General features: G+C 56.3%; 7 protein-coding genes across 7 annotated transcripts; 3 read left to right on the forward strand and 4 right to left on the reverse strand.

Annotated features, from left to right (window-relative positions):
- Nucleotides 1-99: 99 nt before the first annotated feature.
- On the forward strand, nucleotides 100-3955 carry K437DRAFT_242300 (uncharacterized protein). Its single transcript, XM_013390647.1, has 5 exons — nucleotides 100-942; nucleotides 1024-2832; nucleotides 2900-3154; nucleotides 3238-3573; nucleotides 3649-3955. Exons 1-5 carry the CDS (start codon nucleotides 310-312, stop codon nucleotides 3841-3843), a joined length of 3228 nt encoding a protein of 1075 aa, XP_013246101.1. The 5' UTR covers nucleotides 100-309; the 3' UTR covers nucleotides 3844-3955.
- Nucleotides 3786-6072, reverse strand: K437DRAFT_253281 (amidase signature enzyme). Its single transcript, XM_013390648.1, has 7 exons — nucleotides 5681-6072; nucleotides 5510-5606; nucleotides 5310-5438; nucleotides 5054-5229; nucleotides 4838-4980; nucleotides 4440-4768; nucleotides 3786-4369 (listed from the first exon to the last, which is right to left on the reverse strand). Exons 1-7 carry the CDS (start codon nucleotides 5943-5945, stop codon nucleotides 3985-3987), a joined length of 1524 nt encoding a protein of 507 aa, XP_013246102.1. The 5' UTR covers nucleotides 5946-6072; the 3' UTR covers nucleotides 3786-3984.
- Nucleotides 6073-6518: 446 nt separating this feature from the next.
- K437DRAFT_253282 (uncharacterized protein) lies at nucleotides 6519-8413 on the forward strand. Its single transcript, XM_013390649.1, has 3 exons — nucleotides 6519-6811; nucleotides 6881-6976; nucleotides 7049-8413. The coding sequence occupies exons 1-3, from the start codon at nucleotides 6547-6549 to the stop codon at nucleotides 7996-7998; spliced, it is 1311 nt and encodes a 436-aa protein (XP_013246103.1). The 5' UTR covers nucleotides 6519-6546; the 3' UTR covers nucleotides 7999-8413.
- A 719-nt stretch (nucleotides 8414-9132) lies between these two features.
- K437DRAFT_97004 (uncharacterized protein) lies at nucleotides 9133-9974 on the reverse strand. Its single transcript, XM_013390650.1, has one exon. The coding sequence runs from the start codon at nucleotides 9892-9894 to the stop codon at nucleotides 9259-9261; it is 636 nt and encodes a 211-aa protein (XP_013246104.1). The 5' UTR covers nucleotides 9895-9974; the 3' UTR covers nucleotides 9133-9258.
- A 295-nt stretch (nucleotides 9975-10269) lies between these two features.
- Nucleotides 10270-11007, forward strand: K437DRAFT_265920 (uncharacterized protein; the record flags this gene model as incomplete). Its single annotated transcript, XM_013390651.1, has 1 exon — nucleotides 10270-11007. The coding sequence occupies one exon, from the start codon at nucleotides 10270-10272 to the stop codon at nucleotides 11005-11007; it is 738 nt and encodes a 245-aa protein (XP_013246105.1).
- A 1481-nt stretch (nucleotides 11008-12488) lies between these two features.
- K437DRAFT_253285 (uncharacterized protein) lies at nucleotides 12489-14575 on the reverse strand. Its single transcript, XM_013390652.1, has 5 exons — nucleotides 13825-14575; nucleotides 13660-13740; nucleotides 13330-13585; nucleotides 13016-13246; nucleotides 12489-12946 (listed from the first exon to the last, which is right to left on the reverse strand). The coding sequence occupies exons 1-5, from the start codon at nucleotides 14247-14249 to the stop codon at nucleotides 12620-12622; spliced, it is 1320 nt and encodes a 439-aa protein (XP_013246106.1). The 5' UTR covers nucleotides 14250-14575; the 3' UTR covers nucleotides 12489-12619.
- A 1120-nt stretch (nucleotides 14576-15695) lies between these two features.
- K437DRAFT_253288 (PLP-dependent transferase) lies at nucleotides 15696-18046 on the reverse strand. The gene is made up of 2 exons (XM_013390653.1): nucleotides 17169-18046; nucleotides 15696-17096 (listed from the first exon to the last, which is right to left on the reverse strand). Exons 1-2 carry the CDS (start codon nucleotides 17854-17856, stop codon nucleotides 15931-15933), a joined length of 1854 nt encoding a protein of 617 aa, XP_013246107.1. The 5' UTR covers nucleotides 17857-18046; the 3' UTR covers nucleotides 15696-15930.
- Nucleotides 18047-18479: the final 433 nt, after the last annotated feature.

Here is an 18479-nt window from a genome sequence, read left to right on the forward strand (position 1 = left end):
CACATGGTTGCGCACGAGCCAGCCCAAAAAGGTGAACAACAGCAGATACACAATACATCATGACCGTTGACCGATCCCCCTCCCCCATGGGATCGATTCACCTCTTATCCCAAACATCCTGTCCATACATTGGGAGTGTACTGCTGTGGAGGATACAGGGCCTACGTCCTGAACAGCGAGAAGAGGCGCTCGCATAATCTGGACTTGTCCGCGCGCTTGACGCTGCAACGCGTTACCTCTGACTGGTGGCAGCTCAACACGCACCGTTGCCACAGGCGTCCTGGGTCCCATAGCACCGCTTGCGTAACAATGGTCGGTCCAGGGAAGTCTGCACTCAGGCGGAGCATGGTAATGTTCGTGCTCTTTCTCGCCATTCTCCAAGCACCGCTGCTGGCTGCCTCAGCTGGTGTCTCATTGACCAATACAACAGTCCGACTACGCCTTGGAACCCCAACTCAATCTGCATTTCTGCTCCCAGACGACCGGTCATCAAGGTGCCCACCCTGCCCCGAGCCGTCGTGCTTCAATTGTCAATTGCCGGCCTTCTCCTGCGCTCAGTTTGGGGAGTGTAATGAATACGATGGTCTTTGTCAGTGTCCGATCGGGTTTGGTGGCCAGGACTGCCTGTCACCGCTGTGCGGCAGCCCAGCCGACGGCTCGAAACGATTTCCTCGGGAAGACGGAAGTCTCGGCTGCCAGTGCTCAGACGGGTGGGCAGGAATCAACTGCAATGTGTGCCAGAGCGATCGAGCGTGCGATAATTTTCTGCTCGCAGGCGACCGTCTCGGCGAGAACGGGACATGCTACACCGGCGGGCAAACAATCCGCCAGAATTTCCAGCAATGCGATGTGACCAATCGCAAGATCCTCGACATGCTCCCCGGCCGGCCGCCACAGGTCACGTTCAGCTGTGATAAGAACAATGAAGGGTGCAACTTTCAGGTGGGATCACAGCGTGCTCCGGCTGCTGAAGGATGACGCTGGCGCTGACGCCACCGCGCATCAATTGCTTTCTTGCTCTAGTTCTGGATTGGTCACCAGGAGTCTTTTTATTGTGCTCTAGATCAGTGTTCCGAAACTTTCTCCCCATCGCTCAACACAAACACAACAAGGTACGAGTGCGAGAAGGTTCAGTGCTCCTGCATCCCGGGCCGCATGCTCTGCGGCGAGTCAGGCAGCATTGACATCTCCGAGTTCCTCGCTGAGGAAATCAAAGGCCCTGGCAAGCTCGTTTGCAAATCCAAGGCGGACAAGAATGGTATCCAGCGAGACTGTCGCTTCGAAGAGCCCGCCATGAACCAGCTCATTTCGGACGTCTTCGGAGATCCAGCCATTTTCCTTGGCTGCGAATCTGGCGAATGCGTGCATTACAGCGAGGTTCCCGGTTATCAGCCGCCCACGAGCCCCCCTCGTTCCGTCTTCTGGGTCGCTTTCTCTGCCGCCGGAGCCGTTCTCTTCGTCGCGATCGCCTCGGCGGTACTCTACCTCCTTGGCCGCGACGACCAGTTCGACCGCGCGACGGGAGCGGTTCGCCTGCCAGAGGAAGAGAATACACGCCTCATGAGCGACCACATGCCCGCTTCGCTGCACTTCAAGAACATCTCCTATCGCTTAGGTGAAAAGATTGTCCTGGAAGGCGTCAGTGGCAGCGTCAAACCCGGAGAGATCATGGCCATCATGGGCGCTTCTGGCGCAGGCAAGACCACTTTCCTCGACATCCTCGCACGGCGCAACAAGCGCGGTGTTGTTGCTGGAAAAACGCTTGTCAATGGAAGGGAGATCAGCAACGGCGAGTTCAGGCGAATCGTCGGCTATGTCGATCAAGAGGAGACGCTCATGAGCACACTGACCGTGTACGAGACTGTGCTGTACTCTGCCCTGCTGCGCCTACCCCGCGACATGTCACTCGAGGCGAAAAGGCTGCGGACACTCGAGACGCTCGAGGAGCTTGGAATCCTGGGGATCAAAGACAGCAGGATCGGAGGCGGCGGCATCCGAGGAATCAGTGGCGGGGAGGCAAGGCGCACGAGTATTGCATGCGAGCTCGTCACGAGTCCCAGCGTGCTCATGCTCGACGAGCCGACGTCGGGTTTGGACAGTTACAATGCGTACAATGTTGTCGAGTCGCTTGCGAGCCTCGCGCGCAACTACCGACGCACCATCATCTTCACCATCCACCAACCGCGCTCGAACATCGTGGCCCTCTTCGATCAACTCGTCCTCCTGGCTGCGGGTCATATTGTCTACTCGGGCCCTTTCGAAAAATGTGTGGGCTACTTTGATGAGATCGGCCAGCCATGCCCGATCGGCTTTAATGTCGCAGACTACCTCATCGACCTTACAGCAAGTCGCAACGAGAAGTCCGGCAACGGTGGCGAAGAGGTTGACATCGAGGGTGCCATCGAGAGTCAGACACCCTCGGCCCCAGCTCCAGCTACAGCCGCAGCCGCACTAGATGGTAACGATACGGAGTTGCGGACGCGTCCTCACTCGACTGCTGAGCCGCGTACAACCAGCCTTCGTTCACGCTGGAGCCTCATTAATGAAGATGCACGAACCACTTTCGAGCATCGAGGCAATGGCGCTCAACCCGTATCAGAGCGACTGCAGACGTTGTTCGACCAGTACAACGCCTCAAGCATTGCGGCTGATCTGCGAGCCGAGCTGGAGAGCGCCAAAAGCCCCGGCTCCGAGGCGCAGGCTAACACCGAACTCGATGGCGACGCAGTGTCTGTGTCGACTGGAAGAGATACTCGAATATTCAAGGGGTACAAGAAGGCTGGACTCTGGATGCAATTCACCATTCTTAGTGGTCGGGCGTTTAAGAACCTAGTGAGTGGCAGCTCGCATCCATGTGCTCAAACCAAATTGTTTGCTGACACAAATCTACGCTCGGAAGTACCGGAATCCAATGCTGATGCTGGCTCATTACGCCATGGCAGCGTTGCTTGCGCTCTTCTGCGGTCTGCTTTACCACGACCTCACAACGGACATCTCGGGCTTCCAGAACCGCCTTGGGCTGTTCTTCTTCATCTTGAGCCTCTTTGGTTTTTCGTGCCTCACTTCACTCGGTGTCTTCGCCAACGAGCGCGCGCTGTTCGTCAAGGAACGAGCAAACGGATATTATTCACCCATCACGTACTTCATCTCCAAGGTGAGTTTGTTGCGAGTGTGCCATTGCGCTATGTCTACAATATTAGGTGTTGACGCTGGAAATGCGCGATATGCATTGCTCAGCTACTGTTCGATATCTTACCGCTGCGCGTCATCCCGCCCTTCATCCTCGGCGCGATCGTCTACTTCCTCGTGGGCTTAATCCCAGAAGTCACGGCCTTTTGGAAATTCCTACTTGTCCTGGTGCTCTTCTCGCTGGCGGCTAGCTCTGCTGTCTTCTTCATCAGCATCGCGATCAAGGACACAGGCGTTGCAAATCTTGCTGGATCACTCACGATGCTCTTCAGCTTACTCTTTGCGGGACTGCTCATCAACCGCGATCGCATCCCCGTGGGACTAAGGTGGCTGCAGCACTTATCATTTTTCCACGCTGCGTACGAGGCTCTGATTGTGAATGAGGTGAGCAGAGGCTTTGGCACACTTCTCAACCTGCATCCGACTCAATGCTGACGACCTCCGTGTCTTGCATCTCAGCTGCGCAATCTCTCTCTCAAAGAGCACAAATACGGCGTAGACATCGACGTCCCGGCAGCGTCCATCATCAGCAGCTTCGGCTTCAATAGCCAAGCTTTCTGGTGGCCCGATATTGCGACACTTGGTATTCAATTTGGCGGCTTCACGTTACTCAGCTTGGTGTGGCTGCTATTATTTGTGCGAGAGCGCAAGTAAAGTACTTCGCTTGATTGTTCCCCCTAGATGATGGACTTTGACATGGCTGATTGCGGGAAAGAATCGGGCTCATATGTACACTACGCATACACATGTAGCACTATCATGCCCGATGTCGCAAGGCTTCAGGATCGGGTTCGCCTATTGGTTTGCGCCGTGTAAAGCTCGTGCAAGCGGCCATAGTAAGCGATCACAGCCCCATTGGGTAGTGATGGTCACGCCGATCGGCATGCCGTCGCCGTCTTGACCGATAGGAAGGCACAGAGACGGCAAGCCAGCAAGACTCGAAGGAGTGGTGAGGACGTCCTGCACGTACTCGGAGATACCTCCATCTGCTGCATGGGCCTCCTGAATGTCGCTCAGTTTTGGTGCTGCAGACACTGCTGCTGGGTGAAGTAGAACGTCGACACCGGCTTGGGCGCCCGAGCGCGAAGTTCGGACGTCGGCAATGCCAAAGACATTGTTGAAGTCGTGCTTAATCTCTTCACGCACCCGCTGCGCCGCTAGAAAGTAGTTGCCAAAGAAGCTGAAGAATTGCGCGCTGTGTAAGAGAATACATCGCAGCAGCTCTGTAGATCAGTTTGACAAAGACTCACTCGGCCGTTAAAGCGTACGTCCCCAACAGTATTCTCCGTTTAACCTCCTCGCCAAAACCTTCGGATCGGGTCTTTTCACGCCTGTCAATGTCGCTAAGCTTGTCTCCATTGGCGTCCAATGCGATGGCGCGGTAACCAAAATGTGTACCATCATATTTGGCCAGGTTACTACTTGCTTCTGCGGAAGCGAGAACGTAGTAAGCGCCCAGTGCGCGCGGCGTTGAAGGTAGATCGACAGACACGATTGAGGCTCCTCGAGCTTTTAGATCTTTAGAGGCCGAGCATATGACGTCTATTGCGCTCTTTGAGACTTCCTTTGGGAAATATTGCTAAGGTGTGGGGGTTCGGAGTTATTGGCACGGCTCGCAGTGCTGCATTTGGAAGTTCGTACGGCTCACTTTGGGGATCCCTATCTTAAGGCCTTGAAGGTTTGTCCCATTGATTAATTTGTCTACACAGCTCTGTTCATTCTGCGCAGCTTTCTTGCGAAGATCTGGATTTGCAGTGGAAGGATCTTGAGGATCAAAGGTATTGATGACGTCTGCACGGATTTAGAATGCGTAATTAGATGCTGGCCATGACAGGACACCTGGCTCCATTGATGATGCCCTCACCGAATGCAAGGGCCAGATCATCGCTGTTGTTTGCGAGCAGCCCTACGGTGTCCAGACTATCCGCGTAGGGCACAAGCCCCCAGCGACTAACAAGGCCATATGATGGCTTGAAGCCATATACACCGCAATACGCCGCTGGTAATCTGACCGACCCACCTGTATCTGAAGCAAGTGCGCTGTAAAATGGTGTTTCGAGCGGTATTATGACGGTCAAAGCTGGAACGCAGTTGTGATAGTCACTCTAGAAATGGCTCACAGCCGACATAAACCAGCCTTTACGGCTGCTGCTGCACCCCCAGAGCTACCCCCAGCCGCCCTAGCAGCTTGATCTTCGGGGGTTGCAGGATTCCGTACGGGACCGTGGAAGGTATGAATGTTACAGGATCTGGAAAGAAAATCTCCGAGTAAGTTACGCTTGCTAGAAAGCGCCAACGAGAGAAAAGTTAACGTGCTAACCCCATGCCGAACTCGTCGCAATTTGTCTTTCCGATGATGTCGGCTCCAGCTGCCCTTAGTCGTGAGACTGCGGTCGCATCGTAGCCAGCATGCCAGTCTGCGAAATCAGAAGAAATCAGTTCCATTGCCCCCTTTCTCATAAAGAACCGACAAAATGCTTGGAATGCATACCTGACATCATCTTGCTCGAGCAAGTGGTCCTCATGTCTGCAGTACAAATGTTCATCTTCACGGTCGTTCGCCATTGTGAAAGCGGGCCGGGCCGCACGTGCGCTTCGCGATCGCCGGATCTCCACTCAACGATGGCATTCCACGGATCTGCAGGCGGCCAGGCAATAGCAGATGATGAGCTCGCCTTGCGTATCAGTTGGAGAGAGTCGTGCTTGGTACGCTGAGGCACCGTTCTTCGCATCGAGGCGGCAGTGATGGCTTTCATAGCGCAAAAGTAAGGTTGGAAGACCAGAGTGGATAGGGACAGGTGCCGAAGCGGCCGCAAGAGAACACTCGCACGCTCGAATAGCGAAAATGGGTCCTACAAGGCCAACTTGTATCCCGCAGGCGTGGAAACGGTGGTTCAGAGGCTGAGAAGACTCGCCAGACCTCGTCATGGGACGTTTTGTGATGGTGCCAAACGGTAATCCCGGTACTTGCGCATTCCGAATTGATTATTGCCTGATTGCGTCACAATCCCCGCATTTGAGAAATAATATACAAGGAATCTCGTTGGTTTCAAGCGGAAACACGGGGATAATATTTAGACTTTTATTGCTTTTGGCCAGAATTCGCGTGATGCGTTTTGTGCAACACACGCTTAAAAACAGCGTCAACTTGCTTTCGAGATGCAGCTCTTCGCATCCAACTGTACGTCCGTTCGCTGTTGTCAAGTTGCATTTGCAAAAACTCTACACTCGTTTCTGCGTGGGCACTCTCTTGAACTAACCATCCCGGTTCGAGCTGAGTACGAGGGTGGAAACGCGTTGGTGCCAGACAGTATCCGCACGATGGCTCACCACGCGCGGTTGGCGGGCAGCCCGCCGATGCAGCATGCTACGTCCCACGGCGGATATGGCGCGCCGGCCAGCGGCACAGAGTCGCCTGCTGGTGTCACAGCCGGAGGCAAGAGGAAACGAAAGCAAGCCAAATCGCACGCCGCCTTGACCTCTCAGCAGCAACAGGCTGCCGCGGCGGCGCACGCGCACGCGCAACAGCAGGCGCTGCTTGTAGCACAGCAGCAGCAGAGCATGTCCTCTGGCATGGCGCTGGGGATTGCGATGGACGATGAGGCGACCGAGCTGGCTCTAGGTTAGTAGTTCCGCGCCGAGCTGGACTGAATGTGTGGTATGGGGCGCTGATTTCAGGCGCTATCTGCAGACGATCTGGACCGACATACACCGAGAGATCTGGCCATTGCCCGATACAAGCGCGGTCATGAGTTACTCGCCATGATTTTTGACGCGCGGAAGATGGGTGAGAATCAAGCTGAGAAAATACATTGCCTTGGATGATGCGCTGACATCGTGCTCTCGGGCTGCTCGATAGAACATTTGCGGCCAGGGCCATCCCCGTATGCAGGTTTCACTCCAAAAAAGCTGGAGGAACGCGTGCAGCAGTTGCGCTCCGCCACTACCGAACTGCAAGATAGTCACGCGGAAAAGATGCGCAAGCTAAAGGAGTCGCTGGCGATCAAGGCATGGCCAACGGAGGACGATGACGCAGACTATGGGCAGCTAGAAGAGTGGGCGCGCCGGCCTGCAAGTGGCAGAATCCTCGGCGTCGGGCTGGTGCGGGCGCCGACGCCAGAGATAGCCAACGAGCAAAGGGCCGCGGAGCAAAGTGCAGTAGGCGCAAGCGATAGGCCAGCAGATGCCACCATGGAGGATGGCAGCGGAGACGGGTTCGGAAAGAGCGGTGAAGGTGGCCAGACGGAGGAAGAGCGCATCCGGCACGAGGCAGAGGTGATTGACCAGATCAACAAGGAGCACGGCGAGAACATTCCGAGTGGCATCCCACCCATAGTGGCCGAGCCGCTTGGACTTGACCAGCAAGCGGATCCATCATTTAGCAGTCTTTCAACAGCGCTCAGTCCCAAGGCACAACCTCTTGCAGCTGCAGCTGCAGATGATGCTGATGCGGGCAGCACGGCAGGGCAGCAGTCGCAGAAGACTGAACCAGCTGATGTGGCTGCTCCAGCTGCTGCTCTGCTGGCTGAGGTCCCCGACACGGCTCGGGTGCCAGAAGAAGCTGCGAGCGGCGCTGATCCGCAACGGACAGGTGCTGTGCCGCCGCCTGCTGCTAGTGCTACTGGCGACGCCATGGACGTCGACGTACCCACTGCGACGGACGCGAACGCGACCGAGGAAGACGCTGCGCAGCCAGCCGCCGAAGTAGAGACGGGGCAAGAGGCAGATACGGCGCCCACATCAGCGGCTGCTGAGGCAGGTGCCAGGGGGGAAAGAGGCAGATACGGCACCCACATCAGCGGCTGCTGAAGCAGGTGCCAGGGGGCAATCAGCACTGTCCCTGCTGCAGCTGACCATGACATTATGGCCGCTTCCACGTCCACGTCCACGTCCGCTTCCACTTCCACTCCTGGCGATACAAGAGACGGGTGCGCAAAGAATGTCGAGCGCTCGGGTGCCCTTTTTGCCGCTTCCTCGGGCGCGGGTGTTGATGCTGCGGTGGCAGAAGCTCCTCTTCTCCCGATCGAGGCGACGGCGCCTTCTGACAAGGCAGCGGCAGCGGGTCGGGTCGATGCGCCATGAAGGGGGAGGAGCAGCTGCAGCCAGAGGGCTTCCATCAGGCGGCCGAGGCGCGCTGGTGCTTGCAGGACATGTATGTATGCATGCTGCTCTAATTCCTCGCTATGTATATATGTGCATGCAAGCGTATTATTTTCTTTTCTTTCCTCTAGCTTGTGCAAGACTCGAGCTTGGCGTTTGCTGCAGCATGGTGTTGGATTGGTGCCATTGCAAATGATGAATGATGGGGCCTTGGAGAATCGGGTTAGGGTTAACGCACCCTTTGCTCTGGTGGGGAATGTCGCCGCATTGATTCACACTCTCTCGGCGCCGATCAAGTCTCCCAAGGCGGGCGGCCGAGTGGGCGTGTTAAGGTTAGGCACTGGACGGCAGCCATCCAACAATATGATGGGTCCATCAGCCAGCACCAACCAACAAACGCATTGGGTATGGTTTATTATTATTATTATTATTATCATCATCATTATTATCATTATTATCGTCGTCGTCGTCGTGGGACCATCTGCGCATTCAATTAATTTATTTCCCTCCCAGCTAGTATGGCAGCATGGTATCTATACAATGTACTCTTCACTGCGCTACGGCTCTGCAATGCGACTGCACTGGATATAACACGTACAACATCTTCCTCCTCCTCCCCGGTCGGCAAGTCAGCGTTCGCTACATGTCGTCTGTATCCCCTCCTCTAGACGGATCCCTATCCCTGCTGACGCCTGGCCCTCCGATATTGATTCATTGAGCTATATATAATATATCTTCTCATCGCCCGCCCTCTATGCGGTACCAGGGGCACGTACCATCTCTCCAGCCGAAACCTATTTCCCTTTGCGCGATGTGCGCAGGTCCCTACGCGATGGGATGATGCCTTCACCGTCATCCTCTGCCGTGGCCCCATTGGACGACATACACTACACCAAGCCCCACTGGTCCCCCAGTCCACGCCCCAAGCGGAAGGGACAGCGGCAGCGCGGATGGACGCGGCGCTGATACCTATATAAAAAGGACAAGGAGCGCACGTTCGGCGCTGGCGTCGACGTCCCGGGTGCCGCGTCGAACGTCGCCTCCCACCTGCTCTTCACGCGGTTCGACGCGCTGTTCTGGCAGGGATGGCGCACGCCGCTCAAGAGGGACGATGGGTCGGCCTCTCTTCGCCCCTATGGCACTGTCGCCCCTCCCGGTCGTGTCTGCTCTCGATGAACGACTGGCTGACTTCCTGACTGACTGGCTCGCTGGCTGAGCGGAATCGAAGAAAGGGAACCCTCTGACACACGCATGCACGTGAAGCCCCGCCTTTGCATCCCCAGACATGTGGGGAATGAGCCTGTGCCGCCGGTCCGGCCCCATGGGCCGTCTTGTTGAGCGCGGATTGTACCTCCGTATCCGCTGAGGCGCAGCAGGAGCCCGCCGCGGATGACCTGGACGCCTTCTGGCGCACCGTACCCTGATCCATCCACCCCATCCTGCGCTCTCAGCGCGGCCGGCCCAAGCCCAGCGAGAGCCTGCTGGCCGTCGTGTATCGGTGCGTCTCTGCATGTCCGTCTGCTCACTCGTTGCGCTGCTCATGGCTTTGGCATGTGCTAGATGCGTCGAATGCTGAGGCCAGCCTTCTCCCATTCCCCTCCCCATCGCGACATGGCAGCGTCTTCTTTATCCCCCTATTACTCACTGGCCTCCTCTTCTTCTTCATCAGATCCTCCCTGTCGTCTCGCCACTGGTGACGCAGGGCTTGCTGAACTCTGAACTACCTGTTGCGGTCGCACGCGTAAGCGTGTGCGCCACTTATCGCTCAAGGCCACGAGCGCACCGCTGAGGGCACGGCTTCGCTATCGGGCTGTACGTCGTGCAGCAGGCCGCTATGTATCCGTTCAACAGTGTCATCTAATCCGACCAGGCGCAGGGCATCGTCCTGCGCACGTCGCCACCAGCTTCCGCAAGAACCTCTGTCATCAGCGCAGCCGCGCACCACGCGCATACCTCAGCCGCATTGCCACGCTCATCTCCATGGACACCTACCGCATGGACCGCGTTGTCGTGTTCGTTCACCTCATCTGGGCCGCACCCGTCGCCATTGTGAGTGTGCGCGCGGCGCAGCGCCGGCAATTCCTCTTCGCCGACGATCTCGAGGGCGTTGACTCAACGGACAGCAAGCACGGTGTGCGCACACAAGGCAGCTACAGGTGGCAGACGAGCGACTCGCAGGCCGGGCCAGTCGACGGGCTCAACAAAGACAAAAGGATGCCTGCTGCCGAGGCGCAGGTGCAGGTGCGGCCCGACCCGACCAAGGAGGAGCTGCACGCCAAGGAGAAGCAAGCTGAGGCGAAACGCATCACGAAGGAGCACAAGAAGAAGAAAAGAGCGCGGAACGTCGCGCACGAACAGCGGATGCGCCTCCTCCGCCGCGCTGCGGCCGGCGAGGAGGTCAAAAGGGAGGTCCCGGCACTGCCTCCAGCGTCCCTTCCCACATCGTCCTCGCCGAAGACCCACTCTCCAGCGTCGACGCGCACGTCGGCCACCGCATCCTGCAAAACTGCTTCCTCGCCGGTGCCGGGCCTCTGTCGCGCTCCAGGCGCGTCCTCGCAACACACCAGCTCCATGTCCTCCCGCACATTGCCTGAATCATCCTCCTCGATGATGGCATCATCAGCGAGCAGAACATCTCCAGCGACGTCGTCACCACCGCCGGCGCGCTCGCCAAGCTTCGAGGAGTTGGGCAACGCGCGGCGCGAAGCGCCCGCGTAAAATCCGATACCGCCGACTCCAAGGCCAGCCAGCCAGGCGGATGTGGATGCGAAAGCAATATCAAAAGGCGAGGCGGCAGCAAAGCAAGACAGGGCATCGCAGTTTGGGTCGAACGCATCCACCAAGAAGCTGATGGAGGACGAAGAGCGTGCCGCTGGCGCGGTCGGGTGGAAGGTGTACGCCGGGTACATCACCGCACCCGGATGATTTTCCTGGTTCCCGATCGTGCTCGCGCCCCTTGTCCGCCAGCACGGCTGGAACGCCGCTAAATCGCTCATCCTCGGCTTCTGGACTGGCAATGAGATCCCCGGCTTCCACACGGGAGACTATATTGGCCTTTTGGCATCTACGCTGGCGTCGGCGCCGAGTGCGCCAGTTTCACATTCGTCAGCAACCTAATGATGAACTTCGCCGTGTTCTACGCCTCCGTCACACTCTTCCACACCGCCGATGGCGGTGTGCTCCGGGTTCCCATTGCGTGATTCAACACGGCGCCCACCGGGCGTACCTAGTCGCGCTTAACCAAGGACGTCGATACCATGGACCTCCAGGCTGCCAAGTTCTGCTTTGCGTTCGCCACCCCTCTATTCGGTGTCTTTGTAAAGTTGTGAATGCCCGTCCGACGTTGGCGATAATCCTTTCAAAAAAGAAACAGGAGCAACGCTGCTGACGCATTTTCTTGCATCGACTGACAGCGCGATTGTCACCTACGCGTTCTTTTGGCTCTTCCTCGAATTCCTGCAGCTCGTCCTGGCCTTCTGAATCATCCAAAGTTTCTACCAGCGCCGCTCGCACGAAACAAAGCGCGCCGAGGCGCTGGTCACCTCGCATGTTTACACCCTGCACGACGAGACTTTCAACGGCGTGCTGACGGGCCACGCTTGCTCGCAGCAGGAAGATTTCATCTGCCAACGTAACCTCTGTTTCGATTACAACAACCGCGCAGGATTCGTCAGCATTGCGCTCGCGCAGTAGGTGCAGATTCACACGGACAGCATCGGCAACACCGTCCTGCTCATGCTCGGACTCGTGGACATGGGCCTGTGAACCAGGTCGCCGAGAAATCTCGGCGCAGTGCTCGCCTGCGCCTTCATGATCATCCAAAGTCTGAGACAGATGGTGCAGTTGATCGCATAGCGTGAGTCGTGCTTCGCAGCGATCCAAAGCGCTTCTACACGAAGCTGACCGCTGTCAGATTCCTGCGTCGCACAGTGGAGCAATCATTTATGAGCATGCAGCCGGTCTCAACTCAAAACGCATCAATTCAAGGGCGTCATGACTAATTTCTCTGTATGAATACTCTCCAGGCAATCGTAATGTAAACCGCCCGCATGGCGGAGACAAGGCCACCGGTCGAGCTCTTCGACAAGAACGACTCCGTCTTTAGAAGCATGCGTGAATCGGCTTCCTTATCTAAAGATACCATTGGGCAGAGCCAGGCAGGGGGCTACGCGCCGCATGTTATGACGCCAGGACTTTTCAGCCTGCATACCGTGCACTTGGAGGGTGGGAATACAACATTTGCAACAGTGACAATGGGGTAGATGAGGGCGTTCGAAAGGTGTGCATGCTGCATTAATTTGCCATAATTAACGACCGAAGCAAGCGAGCGTCACGATTTGGTGGTGGCGTATCCTAGGCTCCCCGCATCGCTAGAGTACGACGAACCAGTGGAAGACAGAGTCGCGGGTGTAAAGCCGAAGGATGAGCCCGCGAGCTTTCCAGAAGTGGAAGAGACGGATGAATTCGAGTAGTGTCCGCGTATGCTACCCATCATGCTGCTGCCTGTCCCCATGTTGACTTGCGGTATAGGTGGTGAAGAATGAGCCATGGTGCTGAGCGAAGCACCTTTAATGGCGCTCTCGAGGTTGACGAGCTCCTCTTTGATCAGATGGCGTGCCAGCCCATCGATCTCTTTCGATACTTGCACCAAGATTTTCTGGGCGAATTGAGGATAAGCAAGGTCAGGTCAGATGCGACCATGCATAAAAGCCAAATATCGGCGTACCTTGAACTTCGAGTCTACCTTGAGCATGATGTCCTGCAAGGCGGCAGTGAGAGGTACCGGTGCCGCGGTCGCAGTTTCAAATTCCAGGGCGGTGCCGTCGAGTGCTTGCCCACCGTTGTTAGCAGCAGCGTTTGGGCTGGATGGTCCCAGAAATAGCAGCAGCTTGTGATACGTCTCAACTATGATGTCGCAAAGCGTCATGAAAACTTGGAAAAAATCGAGATGATACGGCTTTAGACGAGCAAGGGACATATGTGGCTGGTGAGTCTGCCTGCACGAATGCTTTGTGGCCGCAGCGTGCTGCCGCTACTCACTATATTCGGCCAGAGCAGCGCAGCGTCACCGCTGATCCCGACGGTGGTGATGGCATTATCCGGCAGAGTCAAATCAGCGCGGCCTTTGCCTTTGGCTTTGAATATGTTCCGAACTTTCGCCTTGTCCTTCTCGATGGCTTCCGAGAAGGTGTCCACCTCATTCATAATGTTCAGCAGCGCCTTGCAAAACTCTGGAGCGGACCGGATCTCGAGAAGTGGCGCCATCGAGATACCGATCACCATATGTCGTGTTGTTCTTTGGCGCCGATCGATATATCAGTTCTTCCTCCGTCCTTGGACCCATGAAGAGCCAGATGGCTGTGAACTCACCGTTTCCGTACACGTTCAGAGTCAAAGGCTGCCTCCAGATCCTTCCTAGATATTCGCACTGTGTTCATCCACAATTGCTTTCTATGTTGCGAAGGGGAACATACCACGCTCAGATTTTAAAACTGACCGCCTCGCTCGCTCCTAGGTCAGTCCCATGCAGCTCACCCTGTTAATGTCCCTTTCACATATTGAAAGCTCTGTATACGCTTCTGAAATAAGACTCGCATCCCGTCTCTGGTTGTAGGCAGACCTAGAGTGTTGGCTGCCACCTCCCCATCTCTCAAGCTGGACGCGCTAGGCGGCAAAGAGACCGCGCCGCTGAAGCCCGCAGAGAACAGGCCGGAGTTGAGCGCAGGGCTCTGTAGCAGGCTGGTATCATGCCATGAGCCATCTATCGCCGCGAGCGCAGGACTGCTATCGGCTAAACCTGATGCTCGCATGGTTGACATAGAGTTACCTGTGCTCGGACCTGCCTGTGCGCTCGAACTTGATGCCGATGCGGTGGCGGATGACTTGACGTGCTCCTGGTCCGTTGCTGCGATGGCGTTCAGTTCGAGCTTGGAGGGTCGGCGACCGATCATCCTGCTCATCTTGTTCTTGGAAATTCTGGGATTCGGTACGCGTTCAAAATGCTTAAAAAGAATCGTCGGTAGATTTCCGTGTCAATCCTTGTCGGTGGAGGAGTCAGGAGCCCAAGTGGGTCGGCGAGGTGAACTAAAGCTTCGATCAGGTATGGCTTTGACTGGAACCGTCAATCAGTTTCAATTCGCATCAGCGTGCTGCTTCACGGGTCAAAGCTCTCAGGCGCAGGCTGGCACCACAAGCCTCCCCATGTTCTTCCTGTGGCAACTGGCAACGTTGATGCTAGACCGTTCGGCTAAGATGAAGTTCAACCACGACAGCCAAAGCCCTCCAGATTATAAGCACTGATTCAAGTCAAGTCAGTCTGGAGTCTGGAGGTCTAAACAGGTCAATGTGGCACTGGAGCGGTGTAGACTTTTAAGCAAAGAGCGCGCGTCTCTCTCGCGGTTCCGCCTCTAGGTATTCATCGCTTCGCTACGAGCTCTTCGGACTACACCTCGCCTAATCGAATTATCATGCCGCCCATTACACATGGTGCTGAATATCTTTAGCAACGGATGGGCGTCATGCAGCAGCACGCTCTCGCCTCGACCGCCAATGTTCAGAGAAGGCTTCGGGACGGGTGGAGACGTGTGAGGATCCACAGAATTTGCACGGCGCACAGGTGATGCAACCCATTCAGCTGTCAAAGATGCATCGCCGGAATATCTCAATAGGGTAAACCTTGAGTCCCAAAAAGGTACGCGTGACTGCTTGAGCACACAGGACATCTCCGGCGAGTCAGGGACTGGGGGCGCAGCTTGAAGTACGGTGAGGACGCTCGTGGCCCGGCGAAGAGTGAACAGTCAAGGAGGGGCTGCTTCGAAGATGTAGAATTAAGCACACGACAACTGCTTGCGTGGAAGCGCATGCGGTAGGAGAGTAAACACGACGCTCAAAGGAACGTGAAAGTCACGTTGCTCGTTTGGCTTCCTAGCCAGACGTGCGGCGTGGTGATTCTGTTCCTCCTGGTGAAATTTTCAGGTACTTCTGAGAAACGGGGTGTGCACACTCATCCCGTGTTAAGAGGAACGTGACAAGCGGCTATGGGCAAGGTTGTGGGAAAGGTCATCACATGCATAATTTGGGCAAAGCGTTGACTGACGCATGGCCCCACGTCTCGGCTTAGCACAAGCCTCTACCTCTCCGACTGTAGCTCGCACTCCGGCATCCAAGGCAACATGAATGTTCGAAGGGCTTGCTGGAGCGGGATGTCAAGAGTCGCAATGCGCCGTCATTCTTTGTCAGTGGAATGCAAGGACTTCATGCGTGAGTTTAACCGCCGGCCAAGTTTTGATTTGTACTCCCATTGCCTTCGTTTTTACTGCTGCCAATATTTTCTGGGAGCATTCTATCGGTTCTTAAGAAGGCCATGCATCATAGATTCGAGCATTCGTTTTCCGCAATCTGCCTTGATGTTCTGTTATTGATCTTGTGACTTGCGGGCTATGACTCGGCCGACTTGAGTAATTCTAAAGACCCCCGCCGCCATAACTGGATGGAGGTGACATGCAGAAGACACACCAGTGCGATCCTGTAGAGTACATAACAGCAGTTCATCTGATCATTGTGCCTTCTGCTTTTCTACCTATCTAAGCAAATGCTACCCTCAGGTTCTGTCCAACTTGCACACATGCCACGCGCTCTTCATCATCTTTTCCCTAGCACCTTGATGCAACTGGCTCTGATAACATTCGCGGCCTTCTCGATTTCTTTCTTCGTGAAAGCAGTGCTGACGGCGATGCGGATGGACGGCCTCGCATCGGGGCCGATCTCGAGGATCTTGGGTTGTATGCTCGGCAAACGTTTTTGTCGTACGAGCAAGACGCCATTGAGCAGTGCGTCGTCTACGATGGCCTGCAGGAGCCGCGTTTGCTCCTCTTTCGGAAGGTCGTGCGTACTAGCGGCCTGTCGCGCCAGTGCTGCTACGCCAGCGGCCACGGGAGGCGCGAGCAAGCCTGCTGCTCCACCGCCCTTCTCGTCGTTCACACGGGCTATATGTGAAGGCGGCAGCTTGTCCGCCGGTGTCTGCGGGTGCGGGTCATTTATGCTGCGCACCTGGATGTGAATGATGGGCGATGGGCTGTGCGAAGGGATGGAAATGCATTCGACAGTGTCGAGTACGCTGCGGAGCGCCTTGATGTTCGCCTGCAACACGTCCATCACACCAGAATTTGACTGCAAGCACTCGATCGCGGTTGTAGATGCGACGGCCAGCAGCGCAGGCAGCGCGGCGGAGAAGACAAAGGCGGCCGAGTTGATGCGTTGGTGAAACTCGACGACTTCCGAGCCGGCGACAAAGCCGCCAGACGATCCGAGCGTGCTGGCCATGGAGCCGACGAGAATGTCCACTTCGGACGCTGGCGTACCGCACAGCTCCGTCATGCCACGGCCCATTTTTCCGACTGTGCCAAAGCTAAGCGACTCGTCGAGGATGAGGCGAAACTTGTGTCTGCGCTTCAGCTCCATAACTTTGATCAGATCCGTCATCTGGCCATCGTGTTCGAAGATGCCCTCGGTAATGATGAAGCGCCGTGTTAGCGGGCCCTTGCGCCGCTTGTCCTCGCGCGTGATGCCCTGCAGCACCTTTTCTAAGGATGACATCGAGTTGTGGTCGTACCACCGCACGTTGCAGCGCGAAATCTGGATGCCCTTTTGGATGCCGTAGTTCACGCCGCGGTCTGCGACGATAATATCTCCGCGCTTGCAGAACGCCGGAATCACCGAGGAAACCGTGCTGAAGCCTTGCGCATAGATGATGGCGCGTTCGGTGCCGAGGAACCGCGCCAGGTCGGCTTCCAGCTTCATGTGCACATCTGTGCAGAGTTGAAGATACTGAGGTAAGAGCATGTGTGCGGAAGTGAAGAGAGCTCATCAAAGGGACGTACCAATCGTTCCGTAGAAGCCTGGGGGACTGCAGCTTCCGACTCCATACTCGCGCAACGTCTCAATCGCCCGCTGCTTGACGATGTCCTGCCCTGCAAGATCTGTGAAATTGTAACTGGCGAGATTGAGCACCTGCAGTGTCTTTCCTCCGACTTCTGCAGATCCGCCCATGCTCAAAGGCAGCGCAACCCTCGGCCGGGCCGAGTTGGCGCCGGCAATGAGTGGGACGGATGCGAGCTCTGCCTTCTCTGCCTCGCTGAGTGGTGCACAGAGCGGCTCCGGCGTAAAGTCCGCAACAAGGTCCTCGATCTCTTCCTCAGTCAGCTTGACAAAGTTGCTCCCGCTGACGTTGGAGCGTGTGCGACTTTGCAGCACGGTGCGCACCGCGAAGGCGAGCAGGAGGAGCTCGAGCAGCGAGCGCACCGGGTCATTCTGGTAGGACGAGCGGATGTAGCGCATTAGGATAGCAGAGCCTGGGAGTGACTGAAATGTGCGACTGAGAAAAGCAGCGATTTGCAGCAGAAATGTGAGCAAGGGATGCGCCCAGGTCGCTTCGCTCGATTCAGCGAGGGAGGAGCTGCCATAATGGGCGCCAGCCCCTACTGCTGATGCTGCTCCCAGAGTCCGCATCGCCGGGTTGGCCGCTGATGTCCGCAGGATCGACTTTGCCATGTCGGGGATGGCATTCATGCTGCTTGAATGAGGCGAGTTCGTGACGTTAGCTCCCAGTGCTTGACGCACCCCGCCGACCAGGACACCTTCACGTGTTCCACAAACCACAAGCCAAGCGTGCAAGTGGCGACGGTCTCTCGTGTTGTCCTGACCACCGCCTCTCCAAGCGCTGAAATCAGATGGTCCAGGGGCTTTCCTCGGTTCCGTCTCTCGTGCGAATGCAAAGTGCGACGGTTTGTGTCGTCCGCTCGTTCATTTGAATGGCCAAGAGCATAAAAGCGATGGGATGATGGTGATGAAGAAGCGAGCGAGCCGCGGCCCGAACCACGGGCGTGTGGCCAGACGAGTAGCAAGGGTTAATGCGGAACATGGAGCGCGGAACGCGGAGATTGGATATGGCAGGGAATGAGCAAAGTAGGGTTACATGTCACAGTGGCACATACGAGAGCGGACTCCGTTTCCTCCCAGCTCCTCTCCAGCCCCCGGAATGGCGGTGACGTAGGAGAGTCACCATACAAATATATGGCTCAGCAAATCCCAACTTGGTCCAACCCCGCACGTGTCCGCTATGCGCCATTCCTCCCTTCTCATCACTTCACCATCTCGGTGTTCTACGGATCTGTAATTTAGATCCTTTTCTT

Source organism: Tilletiaria anomala (genome assembly GCF_000711695.1).
Source record: "Tilletiaria anomala UBC 951 chromosome Unknown K437scaffold_3, whole genome shotgun sequence".
NCBI lineage: Eukaryota > Fungi > Basidiomycota > Exobasidiomycetes > Georgefischeriales > Tilletiariaceae > Tilletiaria > Tilletiaria anomala.